At 41.1% G+C, this 24,231-nt stretch overlaps 2 protein-coding genes across 2 annotated transcripts; one reads left to right on the plus strand and one right to left on the minus strand.

Annotated features, from left to right (window-relative positions):
* On the minus strand, window positions 1-24,019 carry LOC118276063 (uncharacterized). Its single transcript, XM_035594201.2, has 5 exons — window positions 23,678-24,019; window positions 10,342-10,539; window positions 9,907-10,110; window positions 9,548-9,826; window positions 1-2,771 (listed from the first exon to the last, which is right to left on the minus strand). Exons 1-4 carry the CDS (start codon window positions 23,741-23,743, stop codon window positions 9,551-9,553), a joined length of 744 nt encoding a protein of 247 aa, XP_035450094.1. The 5' UTR covers window positions 23,744-24,019; the 3' UTR covers window positions 1-2,771; window positions 9,548-9,550.
* On the plus strand, window positions 2,793-9,344 carry LOC126912961 (uncharacterized). The gene has a single exon (XM_050707578.1). The coding sequence runs from the start codon at window positions 4,317-4,319 to the stop codon at window positions 5,532-5,534; it is 1,218 nt and encodes a 405-aa protein (XP_050563535.1). The 5' UTR covers window positions 2,793-4,316; the 3' UTR covers window positions 5,535-9,344.
* Window positions 24,020-24,231: the final 212 nt, after the last annotated feature.

The following is a 24,231-nucleotide window of genomic DNA, read 5'->3' on the forward strand; positions in this document are numbered from 1 at the left end:
TATTACAAAAATATCACTTTATTGCTTAACATAACAGTGGGGGCACAGCTGTGCGTATCGCTTATTGTCTAGTGTACTGTATACTGTATTGTCTACGACAGTGAACGACTCGTACGTGCTACAGCTTACACTATTTGGCACCAGGTTACCGACACCTACTGCTTACTTCGCTCGTGTACTTTAACTCAAATCACAGCAAAATGGTATCACAATGTTCAAACTGAAATGACAGGAGACTTGAAATGTAATAATGTTCGCTCGATGTAACACAGCACATACAATCGATGTGCAGTAACAATGTAACGGGTGATATCGCACTCAGTCTGCGTCTCGCACGTACACAGTACGTACGCACGCCAGCCACTACTCGGCTGGCGCTGATAGCACCACGTCTCTCGATACTCCGCTACAAGACAACAAGTCACTACCCAACTTCCTACAAAACATATCTATAAAATATAGTTTGCACTAACCAACTAACTCTCCGACCCTACGTACGATATAGGAGCTACAAGAATATATAACAACAAGAGGGCGCCACTCGTGCGATACATGCAACACTACGACATGGCACACTACCTAAATTCTTTGAAGATCCTCCTTCACTTACTCTACTTACATAACATAGTAATATATCGCCTAACTATGTAACCGTTTCCTACGTAATATGGCAGTCTGTACTCGATATAAACAATATAGAAACTTATGAGATACGGCAGACCTTTAGGCCGGCTCCACATGTTGGTCCCAACGCTCGTACCAACGTTGGACTGCAAACTCGGTGAGGCGTACACACGTTGGCTAATAAACTAGTTCTATCCCGTCAACGCCAATGTGAAGATGTCCGATACAGAAATCGAAACAGCTCTGAGCGCGTTTATAGTAATGATGAGTGCACATTGATATTTGTTACTGAGAAAAAATAAAAAGACAATCTCTCTGTGTTAATAGTAATTGTATTCGATTTATCATAAATCGGAGCAAGAAAGCTATCCATGAGCTCATAAGCGAACCAATTTGGTTTAAAAATATCATCTGTTGATGATCCAGATCGAGTAGAGTCACTAATTTTCTTTCTGTAAAGGCGATCCCACCCAAAACACAAATGTGAAAGGCTGCCAAGTTCGATAATATTGGAATGCTTCGCCTATAAAAGAAGTGAGATCTAAATAAGTACCAAGTTCCATACACAGACCTCAGTTAAAAATGATATAACAAGTTGGCAAGTTTTCACACACTTTGTTATAAACCTACTAAACGCAATGATTCAAGTATATAATGTTCTATTAAAACTTGCCAAGTTATATCATTTTTAACTGAGGTCTGTGTATGGAACTTGGTACTTATTTAGATCTCACTTCTTTTATAGGCGAAGCATTCCAATATTATCGAACTTGGCAGCCTTTCACATTTGTGTTTTGGGTGGGATTTTATTTATTTTTGTAAGGTTTATTTTCTTTTTTTCTTATTTTACTTTACTTTGACTAAATACAAACCTTCGTAACGAATTTTAGGTCGGTACGACCATTGGAAGATAAAGATATTTTTTTTTTGTTTTAGTTCCTTAGGGGTATGAATTTACACCTTCATTATTTTTAAAACCGACTCACACTTGGCCATTTTTTTCTTTACCTTGACCTAAAGACCTACCTCCATGCCAAATTTCAAGTCAATACGACCATTAGAAGTGGTCTAGGTTTTTGATGAGTGAGTGAGTGAGTCAGTCAGTGAGTGTATAGTAAAAATAGCGATTTTCTGACGTCAATATCTCAAGACCTACAGTAGGTACATTAATGAAATTTTGTATTTTAGATAAGTAAGTAGATCTCGACAGATACTAGAAATTTCATATGCGTAGATAAAATAGATTTTGAGTTATAGGTGGGTCGAACTTGGCCCGAAATGGTTCGTGTAATATAACCCACGGCCGGTGTGTCGGTTTTTTGCTCGAACTTGGCGGACACACTGCCGTGTGTCTAGATATGTGCTCATTAATGATTCTCGCTTTTTTTTTAAATCTTCGATTGAGAAATTCATTCCCATATTTTGTTGAATGGTGCGCCATGCATCAGCTAATAAATTTTTATTTTTGTGGTCCTTTCGAGTTGCGTCCCATATTATTGGATGTGCTTGATAAAGTTCTATAAATTCTATTACTTTTTCATTTGTCCAAGCCGGTGACGATTTTGTGGATGAGAAAGCCATTCTCGCTCGACGTATGCACTCGCTGCGTGTTGTAACAGAACTGAGCAAAGCGCCAACGTGTGGACAGATCGCGAGCGTTGGCGCAGATTCCTTTGATGAAACCGACACGAGCCGGCCAACTACCAACGCTCGCCCTAACGTTGGGACCAATGCCATTTTCTAGATCCACACGTTGGATGAATAGCGTTGGGGCCAATATTGGGGCCAACGTGTGGAGCCGGCGTTACAGGTGGAAGGCAAGTCTCGTGACTCTAGCAATAAGAATGGCAGCCCGTGGCGCCGCCCGCGGCCGGCCGGGCCGCGCGGGGTGGGTGCTACAGCTCCGTGTGCAGGATGAGCAGCGCGGCGGCGGGCGCGGACGGCGCCGGGGGCGGGGGCGCGCGGGGCGGGGGCGCGCGCGCCCTCAGCTGCGCCTGCACGGCGTCCCACGCCGCATCGCGCGCCACCAACGCGGCCCGGCCGCGCCGCGCGCCCCCGCGCCCCCGGCGCCGCGTCGCGCGGGCGCGCGCCCCACCGGCCCTCGCCTCGCTCCGCGCTCTGGCTACGCCCGAAGCGCTTGTCTCTTCCTAAAACATAATATTAAACTTCTAAGCTAATTCGCTATTCGTTTACCTGAACAAGTTAATAAAACTTACAGAATATCAACTCGTACAGTTTAATTGTATCGTATGTGTAGAATGGACGTTATACGGGTTTAAAACAATTACATTAACACAAAAAAAAAAACTTAATGTTAAAATACAGCGTGGCCAAGTATGCAATACAAGTTAGCCAGTATCACCCAAAGCGGCTGAAGCCCAACGTTCAGCGCCCAAGTCGGCCAAACTAGTATTGTTCTATTTGAACGTCTTTTTAACGCGCGTTAAAAAATGCTCTTGCGTATATGGCCTTAACACATTCTGGTTTCCGCATAGTGGCTAGCTTGCACTGGCGACAGACAGACCGACTAATACATTTCTAACGTTTCAAGAGTGCTTCTAGTTTCACTTCGGTAACCAGAACGCATGAATGGGCTTTAGTCAATTTTATAACTTTTTGTTTTTAATATTTCCGATATTTAGTCAATTTGACGATTGCCAGGCAGGCTTCAGGACCTTCCTAGCCTAGGACAACTGTCAAACCATGCAGTCCATGGCCATAGTGAATTGTTGAATGTATGAAGTTCTTCCTCATCTGTCGACTTCGGGGGTCGAGTCAAAGTAGGCACGGTGTAGTGTCCCCTCTATTATCATAATCTTTGTAATCCTAATAGTGTATAAATTAATTATATTTCATTAATAAAACACAGTATATTCTCAGCAGTCATTCGTTTCATTTCGCTCCCTTACGCATACCGTACATGGCGACCCTGCCAAAAGAAGGTGTCATACGAGTGTCGTGTATGTGATACCTATCGCGCAGAAGTCTGACCTATTTTGGTATAAGAATGTAAAACATTAAATGAACTTTAGTTGTTACCAAGATGAACAATTTAGACTCAATCGTAGTACACTTGAGTGCTGTCGTATACATCAAAAATTGTCAATATGGGATCCTCAAAGTCAAAATATGAAGAAAAAGTTGTCGTCCAAAACGCGATCGGAGGGTCCAACCAGGCATCATTTGAGGAAATAAAGTTTCATCTAAGCACCGCTAGCATAATTCTGACGGTAATTGCATTGGTTCTGGGAGTTGGTCTACTTGCTTTCCTGTACCGAATGTATAGGAAGTGTCATATGCGCTGGATGCAGCAGGAAATACATCGGCAAAACCTGCGCTCTTCCATTTTTCGTCGCGGCCGCCGTGATGCAAAAAGCGAGGACATCGTATGACGGTGCAACATCATCTACGGCATCAGTGAAAAAAAAATGTGAAAAAAAAAGTGAAGTGCGGGTAAAATAATTACGTCAAAAAAAAAAAAAAAGTGAAAGTGCAGCTCAGATAAGTGCGTATTAAATAGGTAATTCTTACTTGCAAATCGGGTAGGACTACTGACTATGCTCCTTTCTAGTGGACGATAAGTTATAAAAAACTAATGTAGTGGACTCTAAGATATAAAAAACAAATGTAATCTAATGTGTGTCATGATCTGTAAGTTCTATACTCCATGTGACGGCAATGCTTGGTAAGTTATGATTTTACAATTAAAGGAATTGTATGATAAACTGAAAAATATAAAGACTTATCTGATTAAAATTGGTCCTAAAAGGCGCCAAGGACAAATTGTTGTTAATAAGTTAGAGGAGGCAAAAATATTTTATGACGAGTATACGTTACTTATAAGTGAATTAAACAAAGATATAAAAGAGGGAAGATTGTCTACCCAGGACACCGATTTAGTTATCAAATTGTCCTCCGAATTTCAGTCCTTGTATACTGACATAGAGTTTCTATGTACAAAACATAAATCTAGTGATTTTAAAGATAAATTTTCTGATATGACCGAAACTAACGTAAACATGGCGGAAACATTCAATTTAAAAACTGCTTTGTCCTTACTTGCTCAAATGAATGACGATGAATTTAATACTAAACAACTGATTGATAACATCGAATACTATGCGTCTGTATTGGAAAAAGATGAATGTAAGCATAAATTGATTCAGTTTGTATTAAAAAGCAGATTGTCACAAGGTGCAAAATTGAAAATAAAGTGTAGTTATTCAACTGTAACAGATTTGATCAATGATATGCGGAAAGAGCTTTTGCCCCAAAAATCAGCCCCTGCCATACAAGATAAATTACAAAAATGTAGACAAAATAATTTAAATATTCAGGATTATGGTAAGGAAATTACCGAGATGTTTGTGGAGCTGACGATTGCGCAATCCAGTGGAAATTCAGATTGTTACAACATTTTAAAACCTCTAAACGAAAAGTATGCCATTAAAAAATTCGCCGATGGGTTGCGTAATCGCAGACTTAGTACTGTCATTACATCCAGGAATTACAGCTCGTTGAAGGACGCAATCCAGGCTGCAATGGAGGAGGATATCGGGTCTGCTTCCACATCAGCTGGTGAAATCTTAGGTATGTCCCATCAAAATTATAATAAACCTACCAGTCATACTTTTTCTTCCCCTAGAAGGCAAAATTACCATCGCGGAGGTCAGCATTTTAATAGCAGAGTGTTTTCGCAGCGAACTAATTATAATCCTAATTTTAGAGGTCAAAATCAAGTCCCTATGTCTGCTCCTCGGCCAGTACAAAGACCCTGGCAGAAAAGAGGTATGTATAATAATAATAATAACCGTCGTGGAAATAGGTGGAATCGCAATCAACATATGCGCGTAATAACTGAAACGGAAAATAATAGCGATGTTGCGGAAAATAAGTTTTTTCGAGGCTAATAATTTTATCTTAACTACTAGTAGTAATTGTTGCATCAGATTATCTCTAAACAACGTGATTCATTCTTGGTTACTTGATACGGGCGCTACCATTTCGGCTCTTAAATATAAACATGCACTCGAACATAATCTTCCAATCCATAATGAGAAGATTATTATAAATGGAATTGGTGGCAAAGTCCATGCAATTGGATACACATATTTAAAATTACGAAGTGATGATAAATTATTTAGACACAAGTTTTATGTTTTTGATTCGCTACCATGTAAGGCAAGCGGTATCATCGGCCAAGATTTTTTAAACACATATAGTGCGATTATTGATTTAAAGAACGATTATTTAACATTAGTAGTAGGAAATAACATAAAATGTAATTTGCGTATACAACGTAATGATAAATACATCTGGAATGTTGCCCCCAGATGTGAATCAATTCATTATATTAAAACTAATTATACTGAAGAATGCGTAGTAATTTGTAAGGAATTATGCGAAGGTATTTATTTAGCTAGTTCTATAGTCAAACCTTTAAATGGTTTAATACCAATAAGGATACTAAATACTACTGAAAATACGTTAACATTGGAAAATATTGAACCAGAAGTTCACAAACTAAGCGATTACTCGATATGTACATTCGATAAGCCTAATAGCAACGCGAATAGGGTAAAGCAATTATTTTCTTTATTGAAATTAGGACACTTAAATGAGGAGGAACAAATTTCTATTGAGAACCTATGTGCTAAATATTCGGATATATTTTATTTACAAGGTGATAAGTTGTCAACCACGGATATTTATGAACACACTATTACTTTAAAACAAAACGTTAGTCCGGTATTTACGAAACCGTATCGTTTACCTCATTCACAAAAACAAGAAATTAAGTCTCAAATTGACAAATTACTACGAGAAAATATAATAGAAAAATGTAACAGCAGTTGGTCAAGTCCACTTCTCTTAGTACCGAAAAGGTCTGATGATAGTGGTGAAAAGAAATTAAGATTAGTGATAGATTACCGGAAATTGAATAATTTAATCGAAGATGACAAATTTCCACTGCCTAATATGTCTGAAATATTAGACGCATTAGCAGGTAGTGTATATTTCACTCATTTAGATTTATATAATGGTTTTTATAATGTTAAATTACATAAAGACAGTAGAAAATACACCGCATTTGACTCGGGACAATACCAAATGGTGAGGATGCCTATGGGACTGAAAACAAGTCCCGGATCGTTCTCACGCATGATGAATATGGCCATGTCGGGTCTTACCTACGAAAAATGTTTTGTTTACATGGATGATCTAATTATTTATGGGTTTTCATTAGATAACCACAACAAAAACTTACAAGATGTTTTTGAACGTCTTCGTAAGGTGAACTTGAAATTGAACCCGCAGAAATGCGATTTTCTAAAGAAACAGATATTATATTTAGGACATGTAGTCTCTGATAAAGGAATACTACCGGATCCGTCAAAAATTGAAGTAGTTAGAAATTACCCACAGCCCAAAACTACCGATGAGGTCAAGAGATTTACAGCCTTTGTAAATTATTATAGGAAGTTTGTTCCAAATTTTGCCGAGAAAGCTAGCCCATTAAATAGATTATGTAAGAAAAATATTCGTTTTAATTGGGACGATCAATGTCAAAAAGCATTTGAAACTCTAAAAGAAAGTATTACTTCACCGCCTGTCTTAGCTTACCCGGATTTTTCCCCAAATAATCAATTTATAATTCAAACAGACGCGTCAAACCACGCGATCGGTGCCGTGATGATGAATAAAAATATGAGACCCGTTGCTTTTGCCAGTAGGAGTCTAAATAAAGCGGAGAAAAATTATCCAACTATAGAAAAGGAACTTTTGGCAATTGTTTGGGCGGTCAAACACTTTCGACCCTATTTATACGGTAAAGAATTCAAAATTCAAACAGATCATAGGCCTCTAGTTTATTTATTTAATATGAGGGATCCGTCAAGCCGGTTGATGAAGTTTCGGCTATTATTAGAAGAATACAATTTTAGTATCGAGTATGTAAAAGGTACAGATAACGCAGCTGCAGATGCTTTGTCTCGTATCAAAATACAAGATTTAAAGGAAATGTCTAATAAAATAATAAATGTCATGACAAGAGCGCAAAAGAGAAAGATAGCGCAAACTATGCCAGATTCTTCGGCTAATATCGACTTTACCGACGATTGGTCTGATCAACCAAAAGTCGTAGAGGCGCATATTAAACCTAAGGACCACATAGAATTAGTATTTATTGAAAAGAAGAAATTAAACTCTATAAAACAACAAAATGACGTACGTTTTGAAACTAAAACGTTTTGTTATGTTCCTGTTAGGAACTCAATTTATATTAAATACATGGATTCTCAATCGCAAATTACCCCAGCGGAATTTGTGAGAGAACTTGATGAAGCATGCTTAAAAAATGGAATTAATGAACTATATTTTGTAATGACTAAAAGAAATAATGTTTTCGTGGAAAAATTATTAAATGAAGTAAAAATATACGGAAGTGCTACTATGCCTAGGTTATGTATATTAAAGGACATTATTAGAATAGAAAATAAAGATGATCAAAAGGTAATATTGAATGACTTCCATCTCTTGCCCACAAGTGGCCACGCGGGTATGAGACGGATGTTATCTAATATTAAAAAATACTATTTTTGGCCAGGATTAGAAAAAGATGTAATTAATTTTGTAAAACGCTGTGACAAATGCCAGCGACATAAGTATTCGACATACGTAAAAGAGCCTATGGTAATAACGTCAACCGCAAACACTGCCTTTGAAAAAATATATTTGGACATCGTTGGTCCCTTAGAGCGAGATAATACTAATTATTCATATATTTTGACTCTGCAGTGCGAACTTTCAAAATACGTTGAAGCTTATCCACTTATTTCTAAAAACACAACAGAGGTAGCTAGAATTTTAGTAAATAATTTTATATTGCGATATGGAATTCCGAAGGAGATCGCAACAGATAGAGGTGCAGAATTCATGTCTTCAACAATGAACGAGGTATGTAAACTTTTACACATTACAAAAACTAATTCTACCGCCTATCACCATCAGTCAATAGGTGCATTAGAAAATTCGCATAAACACCTTGGTTCCTTCCTCAGAATTCAATGCGACAACCATCCCGAAATGTGGAGTCAATGGCTTCCATTTTGGTGCTTTTCCTTTAACACGTCCGTGCATAGAGAAACAAAATTTACACCGTATGAGCTTGTTTTTGGGAAGAAATGCTCTCTCCCTAGTAATTTGTTAAGTAATATAATAGATCCCCTCTACACTTTTGATAACTACCCTTTAGAACTCAAATTTCGTTTGCAATTGGCACAAAAGGAGGCTCGAGAAAATTTACTATCTAGTAAAATTAAAAGAAAAGAAATATACGATAGAAATATGAATCCAGTTGTATATAAACCAAATGATCTGATTCTTGTTAAAAATGAGGTTGGAAACAAATTAAATTGTGTTTATTCTGGACCATATGTTGTGATAAAAGATATGTCACCGAATGTTGAAATTATGCGAAATAATAAGCCCGATGTAATACACAAAAACCGCACTAAATTGTATCACTCTAGTTAAGTAATCATAATTATCATGTATTGTATGTTATCTATTGTAATGCAAGAAAAATGCTAATGTAATAAGCATTTTCCTTTTTTTTCAGGGGGGAGGTGTAGTGTCCCCTCTATTATCATAATCTTTGTAATCCTAATAGTGTATAAATTAATTATATTTCATTAATAAAACACAGTATATTCTCAGCAGTCATTCGTTTCATTTCGCTCCCTTACGCATACCGTACAACGGGACCATCATGGTCTACCTAGCTGGTCTCCGGCAGCAACAAACAATTTGCTGATTGTTATAGTCAGCAAATTGTTTTGTAAGCAACTTCTCCATATGACAGTCTCACATTAAATAGTATGTATGTTTACGGGAGGGGGGGTAAAGCCCCGCCAACACTGACCTGCTAGAAAATTTTGTCGAGTATAGTGTACATGCGCAGGTTGGCCTTCTTGCGCCAGCCGGGCGGCGGGCGCTCCGCGTCGTTGCAGTCGCTGTCGTCGTCGGCGGCCGACACGGCGCACACGGCGCCCTCCTTCTCGGGCGGCGCGCAGGCCGGGGCCCGCCGCGCGCGCGCCGCCAGCCGCCGCGCCATCACGAACGCCGCCACCTGCAGCACCACGCCCAGCACGCCGAACACGATGATCACGTAGGCGTTGTTGGGCGCCTCCCGCTCCACTTCCTGCAACACGGAGCCTCGGTCAGTCGGGGCTGTCTGTGCGGCGCCGTGTCGCTGGTTGCACCCGGCACAGGCTGCAGTACCTCGATCATGTCGTAGAGCGGGCGCGCCACGTCGCGGTAGCGCTCCACTGCGAGCAGCGCGGGCTTGAAGTCGTGCAGCAGGTCCATGCCGCGGCGCGCCAGCTCGGCCTGCGGGGCGGAGCGCCACCAGGCCGCCAGCGAGGCCCCCATCCACGCACCATAGCCTACCTCGCTCACGGCGAGGCACACCACGCCAGCGGCGTACTGTAACACCAATCCTCTAATATAGCCAGCGCCTTCTGCCACGCGGACACTTCAGACTTTATATTATAGCATATTCATGATTTGAAAGCAAAGGACGATTATATCTATTAAATGTATAATAGTGAAACCTGATAGGTAAACTTTCCTATGGCCTTTTCCGAAGTAATTTTGGATTGGACATTAAGTGTCAATTAGATTTAGTAAAATGTAATAATATCAGGGGCTACGTACGACGTGCAGGCAGTGGGCGGCGCTGCGCTGCGCGGCGGCGGCGGCGAGGTAGACGAGCGCGGCCAGCCACACGCCGGCCGCGAACACGTACGCCGCCGACACGCGGTACTGCGCCGCGCACAGGAACCGGAACCACGTGTACGTGCTGGGGTCCCACGCCAGCCGCGCCGCCGTCGCCAGCAGCGCGCCGCTGTACATCTGCAACACCACACCACCACCATGTAGAGCATGTATTGCAGGAGCGCAGCAAGCGTTGTTTTCCTTGTATTTAATACGGAATTACCAACACACTGGATGCAAACCAACCTAAGGAACAAGCTGGTGTCCGAAGCAAATTCTAAAGTATTGACCATTTACACACACTACGACAAATTATATAGAATACAACAAAACATATTACATAGGGTTCGTTGACTTTAACAAAGCGTTTGCTACATTGGAACCTGAGTAAATACGGGACGCTTTAATCGCACAAGTGCTCCAGGCAAATACATACGAATAATTAAAAACAGCGAGCACCATAGGCGTAGCCAGGTTTTAGTATCGGGAGGGGTTTAAGAAAGTAAAACGAACCAAACTTCCTTCATTCATGACAAAAAAATACAATTTATGTATGAACAGATTTTATCTTAACTTTTCGGGGAGGATTTGAACACCCAACCCCCCCCCCCCCACCCTCCTGGCTACGCCTATGGCGAGCACAATACAATACTATTATGCCCGGTTTACATTATTCCAGTCCAGCGATCCAGTCCAGTAAGCAATCCAGTACTGGACTGGATCGTTACGTCTACATTATTCCAGTTATTTAGAAGCCGTTGAAGTGTGAACACTACAGTGACAATGATTTCAAGAAGAGATCAGTTTCGAAAATGTTTTAAACGTGCTCAATCACTCTTGCTACAAGAAGTTATTAATGAGGTTGATAAGGAACTAAAAAAAGGAACGGATTTGGGTGAGAAATTGGATTTTTTAACTACTGGAGATAGTTACAGAAGCCTCAGTGGTATGTTTCGATTGCCAAAACCAACTATTTCAAAAATTATCTCTGTATATAGAGACAAACTTTATAGTTTCGTCTTCAGATAAATTCTTCGCCTAAATCCTTTTTCTTCGCAAAAAAAGTCCGCAAAAACAACCAACACGTGTGTACTTCGTCAGCACTGGAATGGCACTGGATTGGCCGTCTACATTATTCCAGTTGCACTGGATTGATCGCACTGGACCGAAAAGTAGACCGCGAATCCAGTTACTGGACTGGAATGCTTACTGGATTCAGTTCATTCCAGTGCCGGTTTACATTTTTCCAGTAAGCAATCCAGTACTGGACTGGATCGCTGGACTGGAATTATGTAAACCGGGCATAAGATGCACGGACACTGGCTACAGACGGCTTGAATGGTGTGGGAGGCGTACGAGACAGAACTGAAGAATGGTCCACGTTAACAACAGAAAGCTAACCAACAGACGGCAAGCTGTGATATACAAACATCCAGATGCCGATCGCTCAGATAATACTTAGAATAGATTAAATCAATCAAGTGTTTATTAAGTAGGCATGTTTACTAATAAATGGAAGGAAAAGCAGCAATAAAGGTTTTTTTTATTAATATTTCATAGGATGTGACGCACGTTTTGCCAATATTTATTTCAATTAATAGCCTTACTGGCTTTGATAAAGTTGCTGTTATTGAGTCAGTAAGTTTTATTATTACCACCGGGAACCGGTGCGGTGTCCCGAAATAGGAACCGGTTGGTTTGCGCTTGAAGTGAGTGTAGTGCGCAGCCCGCAGACGTGACATGCGATGGCCGAGGACTTTGTCTCCCGCCCACAACGCGACCACAGTGGAGGGCTGTTCTCCCCAGCACAAGGAGGTCGTGGCACAACGCTGCCTCTGTGCTCCACTGCATTCTATCGTATTATCGCATATCTCATTATCTCGGCTATTCGCCTGATTTGCTACAAAGTGCTCGTTCAGAAGCAAATCGCATAAAATGCCGATAAGAATGACTGAGCGCGTTGTGAGCCGACTTCTGGCCGATATTAACATACCAGTGTAGGTCGGGCAGTCAGGCGGGTTATCTCGGGTCATTCAAGTACATTTTTAACATTAGGCGCAGGACCGAGTAAGATTACAGAATGCTTCACTCGGCGAACTAAATGTTAACCAAAGTGCATTATGGACAAAAACTTATTTTACATCAAGAACAATAAACGCCTTAGCTCTCGGCACGTGAAGCATACAACGAGAACTAATGTCAGGAATATAAAGCTCACTAGCCGCGTTAGGGCACGGCGCGGCCGGGCGACCGCCCCGGGGGCGCCGGACGCAAACGTGCCCACTTATAGTTCCTTCTTCAACTCACTCTAGGACGCTACACCAATTCATTAACTGAAATTATTTTTTGTACATTTGTTACTATTTTTTGTACAATATAAAACAGAATCTTTCGATGCCGTCTATCGATGGTAGAATGGATTAGTCGATGGCGACAGCGTGCTAAAACCGGCACTGATAGTGCTACTACGCTTAATGTAACAAGTGAAGCAGGTAGGTGGGTTGCACCGGGTCTACAATAACATGCTGACAGAAATGGCTGCTGTAGGACTGGCAGTGAGAGATGTGTTATGCCCACGAATGTAGAACTACGTAGCGTACGTCCAGGTGCCGCGTGCCGCCAAGTGGGCTAACGTGGACTTGCAGCGTAAACTGTTCCACTGAGCAAGTCTTACAATGATGTTCAGTTTTGTTCAGACACCGGTACTGGAACACGGTGCAAGCGTGGCGGCGCCGTACTGTGCCGTGACGTCATCCGTTCGACAATTCCCAAGTACGATCGGTCACGCAGCCAGCCAGCCACGCTACTTGTGTGCTTACTCTGCGAAATATTAACAAAACGGCTCTCGGCTCGTGTTGCCGCGAACGCTTTGCTTATGTATGCGTATTCGGAATCTGTATTTGTATATCTTGGAACACGCACGTTGTGTCGGTATTCAAAGTCACACGGTGACGATGTGCTCGAGTCGAGGTGTCAGCATGGACACAAATATATAACGTACATATGTAGAGCAGGCTCACGGTCGCCATCTTTTGTACATGTTATTATTGGCAAATATCATTGTGTCTAATAACGTAATAAAAACCAGGAAGTCTGAATGATGCGATGTAAGTAATTTGTAAAGGTTTGGGAGCCCGAGGTCGCTGACCGCGCCGCAATGTGTCATCGCTTCACCAGTACTGTAAGGAGCGAGAGCAGTGCAGCGAGCAAGACGTGACCGCGCGACACACGCCGCCGGCAGAAGGTCCACTCCGCACGTCCGCACGCGTCGCACGGTGACTCTCGGCTAGGTATCTACTTTTCCAAGCCACTTATAAATTATGCAGCGCTCGAACCCTAACCGTATATTTACACTTAATTAACCTTTGTGAATTGGAAACGAGCTCTAACTCTGTGTCTGTCCCCGAGGCTGGCATGTACCTAAGTACCTAATTAGCTATGCAGTGAAACTTCTGCGGCGTACGTTTATGTATCGCAGCGAGTTAAGCAGCACGGAGGAGCAAGGAGTCGGAGCGGGCGCGCGGCCGTCGACCCGCGCGCTGACCCTGACCCAGTGCGCGCCACGTGCGCCGCCGCCCGCCGCCCGGGCCGCACTGCCACGCACTGCCCGGCCACTCCAGCCGCACCACGGCCGTGCCAGGCATGCCGCGACTGCCACCCCGTCTGCAGATCCAGGCAGGACTACCGTCTATGCTGTAGGAAGCAATGATTGGTCCTCTCTGAATACTCAAGTATTCTTTCTACAAAATTAGTCACAAATTGTGTTTACTAAGCCAATAATAGTGTAAGAATATATGATCTAGTCTAATCTAGACTAGTAAATAATATTGGAGTGTCTGTTGGTGTTTGTAATATTGAAATACACGCATACTATGCATGTTTTACTACGCATACGATTGATACGATACATACACCAAAATAATCCGCCAAGTCAAGCGCGAAGCAGACACTGGCGTACCATGGTTTACTGGAAGCACTACTGGCATTGCGCCGCACTGTCAGGCCCCTCTTTGAGAACCTCTGGATAGGACCAGTGTGATTTAGCCGTTGGCTTGTACCCACGGACGTACAATGTTCAACGGTCAGTAACATTAGTCATTAAGTATAAAAATACAGAAATCGCAGCAAGGAGCCTTAGACTCGGCACGACATTTTATTACTTTTAGAGGTAAACAAGCAGCGCCATAGAGGCTTCACTAGTTCTTTGCGGAATGGTTTTGGTGGGATATTTTTTACATTTTTTGTCTGTCTGTCTGATTATTTGTTCTGGTTAATCTCTAAAATGGCTGGACCAATTTTGAAGAGACTTTTATTGAACCTTTATTAAGTATCTAATGTACTTAGTACTAGCTACCTAAGTTACTCCTTGGTAACTAAGGATTAAAAAAATGTACTAAGTTACTCCTTAGTAATTATAGAGTAACTAGGTTATTCCTAGAAGTTTCTAAGTTACTCCTTATCAACTAAGGCTTAGTAGCTTAGGCTATTTTTATTAGTCACGAAGGCCGTAATCCACGCGAACGAAGCCGCGGGCATCAGCTAGTGGTACCCGTGACAGACACAACCAAGGGCCACACGACGCCGCGGGCGACGGACCTACTTCTAGACTTTACGAATTGGGATTAGGATTACCTATTTAGGACTTTAGGACAATGTTAACTTTTTGCTATCATCTAGCTAGACTCTATACTTTTTACTTTATCAACATAATCAATTAATTAACATATTTAATACTAGCTACTTCCGCGCGGTTTTACCCGCTCTGCTCGGTTCCTATTGATCGTAGCGTGATGTTTTATAGCCTATAACCTTCCTCGATAAATGCGCTATCCCACACAAAAAGAATTATTCAAATCGGACCAGTAGTTCCGGAGATTAGCGCGTTCAAACAAACAAACAAACAAACTCTTCAGCTTTATAATATTAGTATAGATATAGATATTAATATATCTAAACGGAACTACAGGTCCGATTTGAATAATTACTTTTGTGTTGGATAGTCCATGTATCGAGGAAGGTATACAACATATTATTATATCACGTCATCATCGGCTGTATAACATCACACTACGACCAGCAGGAGCCGAGCAGAGCGGGTGTACCGACGCGGCAGTAGCTAGTCATACATACAGGTATGTACCTGCAGTAATTGTGTACGATATAATTACAACATTTCTTTGTCTACGAGCGAGTTTCCTTATGCGCGCCGCGAGATATCTCATTAAGTCAGCACTCTGTCATTATATTCAATTAAAAATGTGCAAACTGAAGGATCAACTTGTTGAATCGCTCAGTCACTACTCACTCAGTAGCCAGTGGTCCAGGTTCGGTCACATTCTTCCACCATTGTGTAAACAGTACACTTTGTATTGTCTCGCCAGAGCAGAACCTTCACGACTTCACGAGCTTTTACAGAAGAAAATACTATATTCAGGCGCATGCGCTTTACGTATCTACGCGTTTGTTATAATTATCTATTTTTTTTATGTGTCCTTCCTTATTTATGCGGGGAAGGAATCCAATGACGAGTGAGATTGTCAGACTCCTACTGACTAAAAACCAACCCGTTCCTACTCCTGCTTTAAGCCGGAGCCCCGGTAACTCGTTAGGTTGTCTGCAGTTCCGGACCCATCTACCCCTACTACCTAGGTACTGGTATAGTTACCTACCGAGTTAAATGTTCTCGCACCTCGCGGTACATAACTGAAGACTATATAAAACTAAATAAAATATAAATATAGCTTATTTTGAAACTTAAACGTAGACTTCGAACGTTTGTTAATCGAAATATTTACTTTTTGTATGAAAATGGTTTAACAAAAAATCTGATAACTTTGAAAAGTCGTAGAACCGAAGTTGTGTTCGAAGTTATTAACACGCGGTGGCGAGGTCGTTGGGCAGTTTCAAATAACCTGTATTCGATATGTATAGTACGTCAGATCGTGACGTGGTCGGTCATTTGATGGTATCTTCTAGTAAACTTGTATTTTTATTAGCTATTGATACACGACAAATAATATGTGTAACAAACGGTATGGTATAATGTCATTTTGAATGATTTAAAATTAGTGTGTACGGTGTCCTCAATCGCCGGCAGTGCCCCCGCGCACCTGCCTTGGTTCCGACGGAGCAGGAAAGCACAAAGTCTAACGTCGTGCAACCAAGTAAACTTGCGACTGAAGTACCTCGTCTAGTCCATAACTCCAGCGTTCAGATTCCTTCCAGTTGCTCTTCATCAGCTACTCCCGGTCTCCCTCGCATTGCCTGCGTCACTCAGCGCCCCTCCTCACTCCACCGAGTGACGGTTACATTGGTACGTCTAGCATACATTACTATGGTACCTGCATGACATTCCTTCGTTGCCGAAGGCTGTGACTAAAGAGAATACATTAGCTCAGGTACGCCGGAATATAGTAACTGTAATGCTTCTTGATTTTAAGTTATACTAAAATATTGTTCTGTCTCTATCGTTATACAAAGAATTTGTAATGACCGTCGCAGAACTATTCTTGAGAGCGTTCAAAATTGAATATTTGACTATTCAGTTAGAGAGCGGTGGGTGCAGACGACACGAGGACACGAGGAGCGGAGTGCGAGCTGATCGCCGCCATCATTTGCACACAATTGTGAAAAACCTTGGGGTGTGTGAAGCAGGTCAAGTTTTCACGTTTCGAAATATTTGTCATAGAAAAATCATTGTATCGACATGTTCTCGTGATGTTATTTATAAATATTAGATGCCAGAGTCTCGGGGATCTCCATCGTTGTCAAATAAATATTAACGTAATATGCAACACTGTGTACATTAGATATAACTATGGGAATTATAGAATTTAATTGGGCATTCATCTAACATGTTACAATGCCTTATAAATCTACTGTTCAGCAATAAAGATATTTGATAATTTTATTTGTTGAAAATAAACATTATACATTTTTTATAGGAAACAGACGAGTATTATTTAGTATTGTGGTACAAGCACCTAATGAGGCCCGCGTTATTTCAAAAACCTCGTAAATCTTGCAGGTAAATGAAGTGGACAATTAACATATTGGCAGTTGTAATATATTTATTTACTAGCTTTTGCCCGCGACTTCGTTCGCGTGGAATAGTGACTTCCGGCAAATTTTTGGTTTTAACCACATAGTTCCCGATCTCGCGGGATCTCTTCAAAAATGAGATGTGGAAGATATTCCAGGGAACTCTTCAAAAATCAACATAATGAGCTCTGCGTTTGAATTTAATAGATGTATACTCAGTTAGGGCATTGAAAAAATAGTTTAAAAACGGACTTAAACTAACTTAAAACTAAAGAAAGCTACGAATTACGAATTTATAACAATTAAAAAAGAAACTATATTACAACCTATCCTCTATGCTATAATAACCAAGCTTAAACTAAATAATTTAAAAGAAACGACTTAAATCTAATCTAATTAATTTATAAATTAGACTTACAATTTTAATAAAAAAACTAACTACAGTAACTACTAATAATCGATATCAAACTAAACCTACGTTAAATAGTTTAACCAAAAAACCAGGAAAACCCAACAAATAAACTTATTAATTGACAAATACAACGAAACCAATTTAGAATATACGAAACAGCAGAACCACTACAGACAAATAATCATACGACTGATAATACACTTTTTCTACGATAGTACCGAAGCGCTCGGCCGATACCCAACCAAATGAATGTAACGAAACAATAGCGCGATCTATTTCGATCCCAACGCCATCTATCGAGGATAAAGACAACTTGGATTATTTATTTATACTCCGTTCGGGCATTTTCTTTATACTAAAAGTTTAATTATATTGATATTATTTTTTTCATACCTTTTTACTATTTATTTACTTTTTTTCGATAAATTAAAACAATAACATGAACCGAAGTCGTGTAACGATCGACATAGAATTATTTATAAATAATTTATTTCTTATTTTTATTTTTTGATTTTTTTTTGAAATAAAAATATATCTATGTCCTTTCTAAGGTTCTAAACTATATCTGTACCAAATTTCAACCAAATCCGTCAAATAGTTGCGGAGATTAATGGTATAAGCATAGAATGTTCGACGTGATTCTTTAATTTGACATAACTTTTTTATTTATGAACCGATTGACATGAAACAAACACTAAATGTAAATTTAAGCATCCCACAATATATTCGTGAAAACCACATCCAACTCGGATCAGCCGTTTCTGAGATTAGCGCGCACAGACGAACAGACAAACAGACAAACAGACAAACAGACAAAAAAAAAGTTAATTACATTTTTGGGTTCGACATCGACATAACAATAACCCCTGCTATTTTTTTTATTTTTATTTTCAATGTACAGACAGCACTTTTCTACGATTTTATTATATGTATAGATATACACATCATTGGAGTCATATTAAGAACCTCATCTAGTTATTTAAAAGATTGACGTGTAAAAGAGTTACATTGTAACCTATTTGCAAAATAAATAAAAAAAAAGAACCCGGTCGCCAGGATGGCCCGGGTAGTATTATTGCGAATACATGCATTAATTATATGTATAGTTCCCCCCTTTTTGTTACACCGTGTATATCGTCTTGACATGACCAAGCAACTGTCGCCTGAATAAATTGGCGGGCAGACCCTCGCTGACTGCCGGCTCTCATTCACATCAAAGTAACACTTGATGGTTAATGATCTAACATTTGGTACGTTGTGCAGGTCTGTAATCGAACCACACTGTACCGCACTGAACTGCCGACATTAAGTGTCTCGTGCTAGCTAGGCCGTCATTACTCTCCACATGTGGCGTGCGGCTGAGGGTCTGCTGGCGTCCCGGTGACGTCACGCGCCACCTCGTGAGACAGTGCCTAAGTAGGGCTTCGTGCGCGTGGTGCCGCCTCCCCGGCCGCCTTAATTATCCGGCAACATTTTGGTTACCTAACCGAAGCGTCACTACTCGCCACTAGTCACTGGCGTCTACACTTCCACTCACCATGCCCAACACACCGCAAAGCGAGGGGTCCGGAGTTCGATTCCCGAGGATGGTGAAATGTTTAGTGGATTTTATCTTGCTTGGGTTCAGTCAGCTGGAGAACGAGCTAACATGGAGTCATTCCGCAGGAAGTCTGCGGCAACATGACTTGCAGTACACGGCTGTGCAGTGATGCTCGACGTCAGGTTCAATGGAACTGGACGGCGGTGCGGAAAACCCGAATTATTGTGACGAGGACACTTAATTTTTATTTTCTTTTATCTTATTTACTTTTTTTATCATTTTCTTTTCTTTTCACAATGTATGTTGTAAGCCCCATGTAAAAGATGATGAGCCTATTGCCATCTACCGAGCACATTTGCAGAATCGAACCCGAGACCCCTTGACCGGCAGTCGCACTTACAACCACCCGGCCAACGAGGCAGTCAGTTTATTTACGTTTTAGTGTGTGAGTGTTTCGTAAAATGAAATAAATCAATCACAATATCCCCAGTTAATTCATACGACTGGTGACTAAACTAGTCCGAGACTGAGGCATCCTGTCATCTAGCGCGCGTCCGCCTCTTGCTCGACTACACACTGATGTATTTTTTATCAGGTACAAGGTAAGACGGCGCGCCAATAGCACGATTGGGCTTGGTAAATAATTTACCAATCGACCGGTGCTTAGAGAAGCGGTGGTGTGCGCCGGCGCACAGAGCCAGTTTTATAATTGTAAGGCCGAGTTTAGAGGCCGCGCCCGACAGCCTTCATGCTTATAACAGAGCTTGATGTCCGTGTAGACTCGCCTCGAACATCAAGCGGGCGCAGCACCACTGCGGGGCTGAGACATCTCCACCAGAAGTAAGGCGGAATGAAGTAATCAGGCGGCAGTGAGTGCAGTAACGCAAACTGCCGCGTCACTAGTTCGACATGCGCCCCCGCCGCCCCCGCACGCCGCGCCCCTGTGATTGAAATCCGAACGTTCGGCGGCCGCAGGCTCTACTGATTCATCCCGTGCAGCTGCGCACAGCGACCCGGCCATTGTTCACGTCCGAGGAGGTGACGTGTGCGCGGCCATGACACACCAATGTTTCGCTCGTCTAAGTAAACCTATGCCTCGCATCACTTTGCAGGCGGGTAAATACAATACTTGACTACAACCCGGACTTAGGTATGCAGCCGCTAGAACGTACTCCAGTCCAAAGTCCGGGGTTGGCAAGAACAAGACCAGGCCACTACGTAGCAGACATTACAGTGCACCAGCCGTTACCTCGCTCTCATTATAACCATTTATCGGAAATTTTAATTAGCAAAATTCATTTTGTCCGACATGGGAATCGAATTTCCCACTAGTTGCGTATCGTATTGCATACACTTAACAGGCCGGGACCCGGCAAATTACTTACGACAAATATAACTTAGTAAGCACTTGTAGATGGAAGCTATTTGTCGAGTATGAATTACATGTTACTATATAGGGTGCACATAGGACACGGTAATGCCAGTCTACCATCACCACAACTCAAGTAACTCCAAATACCGTCACAGCACCCTTCCGTGAGGCCAGTTCGTTCTCACCATTCTAAGAAGTTGACAAACTCGTATTATCCCGAGCCTCGGTTGGATTGGGCGTAAAACCACGTAAAACAGCGCGTCATCGTCATTATACCAACCTAACTAGGTAAAACCGGGAAGCATTTATATCTCATGTACTTATTCATTGTAACTAGTTATTCATTATTTTTCCTTGTGATTAATGTGCACTCACATTACAATACGTGGGTCTCACAAAATAAAATAAATTACCTACGTCACGTATCGTTTGCGTATTACTATTTACCGAGTCGGGCTCTGGCTGGGCATTGCAATTTTATTTATTTAATAAGATTTTTTATTTACATTAGTAATGCTTTACCATTTGTCATATTTTCTCCAGCCTTCAGCTAATTACACTGACCATTTGGTTAGAAATTAGACATACAGCTAACAACCTGAACCATCTACAGATATTAAGTATATCATCGAACACGATAATTAACTATGTCAAAAGGAGTTCCGAACAGTACAGCACATAGCAGCACGTCGCAGCACGGTCAGGTCCACTGGCACAGGAATAGGAATACAAGCTTCAGGGCTAACCGTCCTGTGCACCTTGGCGCATTGCACAACAAAGCATTTTCAATCATAATAATGATGCACTCAAACTATACAAGACTGCAGATATCGATGCGTTCACAAAGTGTGCACAGCAGGCCTCCCGATGCACTCTGTCTCGAACAGAACAACAAATCTGGACCAATATCACATGATTGTAATGAACTGCCGTACTCACGGACGTTTAATGAATACTTAAACTATTCCTTAGTAACTATCGATTTGCAAACAATTGCTATGGATTGGGTTAAGTAACCATTAAATGAGCAAGATTTGTACCTATACTCACAAATCTTGCTCGTTTCATAACAAATGAAAATTTGTGTAACGTTCGCCGTCGCTGTCTCTGATCTACCCGTGGTTTGAAGGACAGATTGTTTCATAGAAATTCCTTAAATATTCTCTTTTTTATGGAACAATCAGTCAATGCCATATCTCAGCGCCGGTGAGCGGTAGACAGTCAATTTAAAGTGTGACGAAGTGATCAAGCTTTGTATTATAAAAATAAAACACATTGTCTAAGGAAATAGTATACCTACCTAGTTACTACTTTATATTCATAAAAAACTTTGCATTAAAACTTAATCAACAGATTATGTACCTACATACAATTTAAAAACAATAAGTACATTACATAGCATACTAGTGATGTAACGAACCTTTGCATTCCCATTCACGAATATTCGCACATAACATTTAGATTCGCAATTTTTAATGCGAATATTTCGAATATGATCATCATGAAAATAAATAAAGTTGTTCGTCACAAAAAGGTAAATTCAATTATTTATTACAAAACGTTATGTCCCGATTAAACTGTTTTATTTGGTACAGGTACAGTACTTTTCACTGCAACTTACCTATAAACTATACGAAAATTTAAGATAACTACCTACAAAAAACGTACTAAAACATATTATTTTCTTAATCTTTTATCAATTTTTACCTTTGAACTTTTTTTTTTTCATTTTCTGACTACTTAGTATTAACATGATTTACTTTACTATGCTCGGAAGTCGGAACAGTGCGGGAATGTACACAATTGATATAAATAAAAAATAGGGAAGGGCTTAATTTTGATTTCAAATTTGAGATCACCGTTAGGAGTAAAAATATAACGTCAATGTCACTTTATGTGAGCGTCGAAAGTTATTTAAGATCAAAGCTCCAAACTTTCAAGATTTTTGGTGTTTCTTAAAAGTAAGTTTTGATGATACGATAATGTGGTCTAATTTCCTAATTCAATATTCGCATTGCATTCGCGAATATCGTCGGCAGATATTCGCACCCGCGAATGTCTAAAATTCGTTATGTGTAATAGTGGTGTGTATGTTGTTAGTTTTGTTTAGTTCTATATGTAGTTATACCAAATAGATACTATAAAACAAATCAAAAATACCCTCCAAGCATTTTGTTCCACGTACCGCTACGTTTTCATTCGACACCCTTGATAATAAATATTAAGACTTTAAACGAAGTCGTTCACAGTAAGTAAAATGCCTTTCGTAGTAGTCCTACTACTAAAGGCACAGAATAATAAGTACAAGTACTAAAGGGTCGCAAACACAACTTGTATCGGGCTACCACTGACACGGGCGGCAGTGGCGGCTGGCGGGCGCGAGAGCAGGGAGCGTTCTTTGTTTACAAGCTGCATTCTTCACGTGCACACAACATTACCGACACAACCGGTCCTGCGGTGCATCGTAATCGTAACGGTTTGTTTAGGGCTCGGATCGGACCTACTAAACTACGCATACGTATCTACAGGTAGGTTATGATGCCATGCTTAGGTTGGACTACTGTGCTTCGGCCACAGAATAATAAGCTTCGGCTGACTAGACAGGTAGTTATATTTTAACGAGCAGCCGTCTTAATTTGTGTAGATAAACTTTTTTAAAGTAGGTACATACTTAACTAAATAAAAAAAAAATACTTAAGTTTTAACTGAATTCTCAATAAGAAGAGATTGGAAAGTCTTCCCTAACTTATTTCGATAGCTACCTTCCCATTTTGTATTTTATTTTAACTATTTACTGAGAAAGCGTATGCCCTAAGTTTATCTAGGTACAACTTACCTATTTTATATAAATCCGCAAAACGTTAGATATGTAAACGTACCTACATATTCAAGAAAATAAGGAAATACTGACTGCGAAGGCGATGTTGATGAAGATGAATATCTTCTCGGCAGTGCAAAGGCCCCGGGCACAGGACATCGTGCAGGCGTCAAACAAGGCGCAGGAGAGAGGCAGTGGTCCGCTGTGTCATGTGGCACTCGTGCACTACACTCCGGTCACTCGAGGCGCGGGGACGCGTGCTCGCAGCCGCGTCTCGTAAGGCACTGACAGAGCGAGAGTAGCGCGCGACCGCGCGACTACAGCGGCGGCGCGCTCCACGCCCCCGGGTCCCGGCCGACACCCGACACTGCCACCCGAGTCCCGACGGCTGACCGGCCCGACACGAAACCTTTCTGGCATGTGGCTCGACTCTCGACGCCTTCCTTTGTGGATAGGTATTGTTATTCCTTTTATTTTGAGGCGAGTATATATGTTGTAAATTGCCACCGAGCAACTCAGCTTACCTACCAACCAATCCTTTTTTCTCCTAACGAAAGTAAAGTTACCTATATCTACCAACTATCAACCCCACAAAACCGCACAAAGGCGACACCACCTAATAGACCAAGTAGATTTGTGAGTTTGGG

This window comes from Spodoptera frugiperda, chromosome 31 (assembly GCF_023101765.2).
Source record: "Spodoptera frugiperda isolate SF20-4 chromosome 31, AGI-APGP_CSIRO_Sfru_2.0, whole genome shotgun sequence".
Classification (NCBI taxonomy): Eukaryota; Metazoa; Arthropoda; class Insecta; order Lepidoptera; family Noctuidae; genus Spodoptera; species Spodoptera frugiperda.

What these genes read in the sequence shown, in the direction of transcription:
- LOC118276063 (XM_035594201.2), bottom strand. Translation starts at nt 23,743, where the DNA reads ATGTCCTGTGCCCGGGGCCTTTGCACTGCCGAGAAGATATTCATCTTC. An exon ending in TCATCAACATCGCCTTCGCA is followed by an intron (nt 10,540 to 23,677) that starts GTCAGTATTTCC and finishes GTGGTGTTGCAG; the next exon opens with ATGTACAGCGGCGCGCTGCT. An exon ending in CCGCCCACTGCCTGCACGTC is followed by an intron (nt 10,111 to 10,341) that starts GTACGTAGCCCC and finishes TTGGTGTTACAG; the next exon opens with TACGCCGCTGGCGTGGTGTG.
- LOC126912961 (XM_050707578.1), top strand. Translation starts at nt 4,317, where the DNA reads ATGATTTTACAATTAAAGGAATTGTATGATAAACTGAAAAATATAAAG.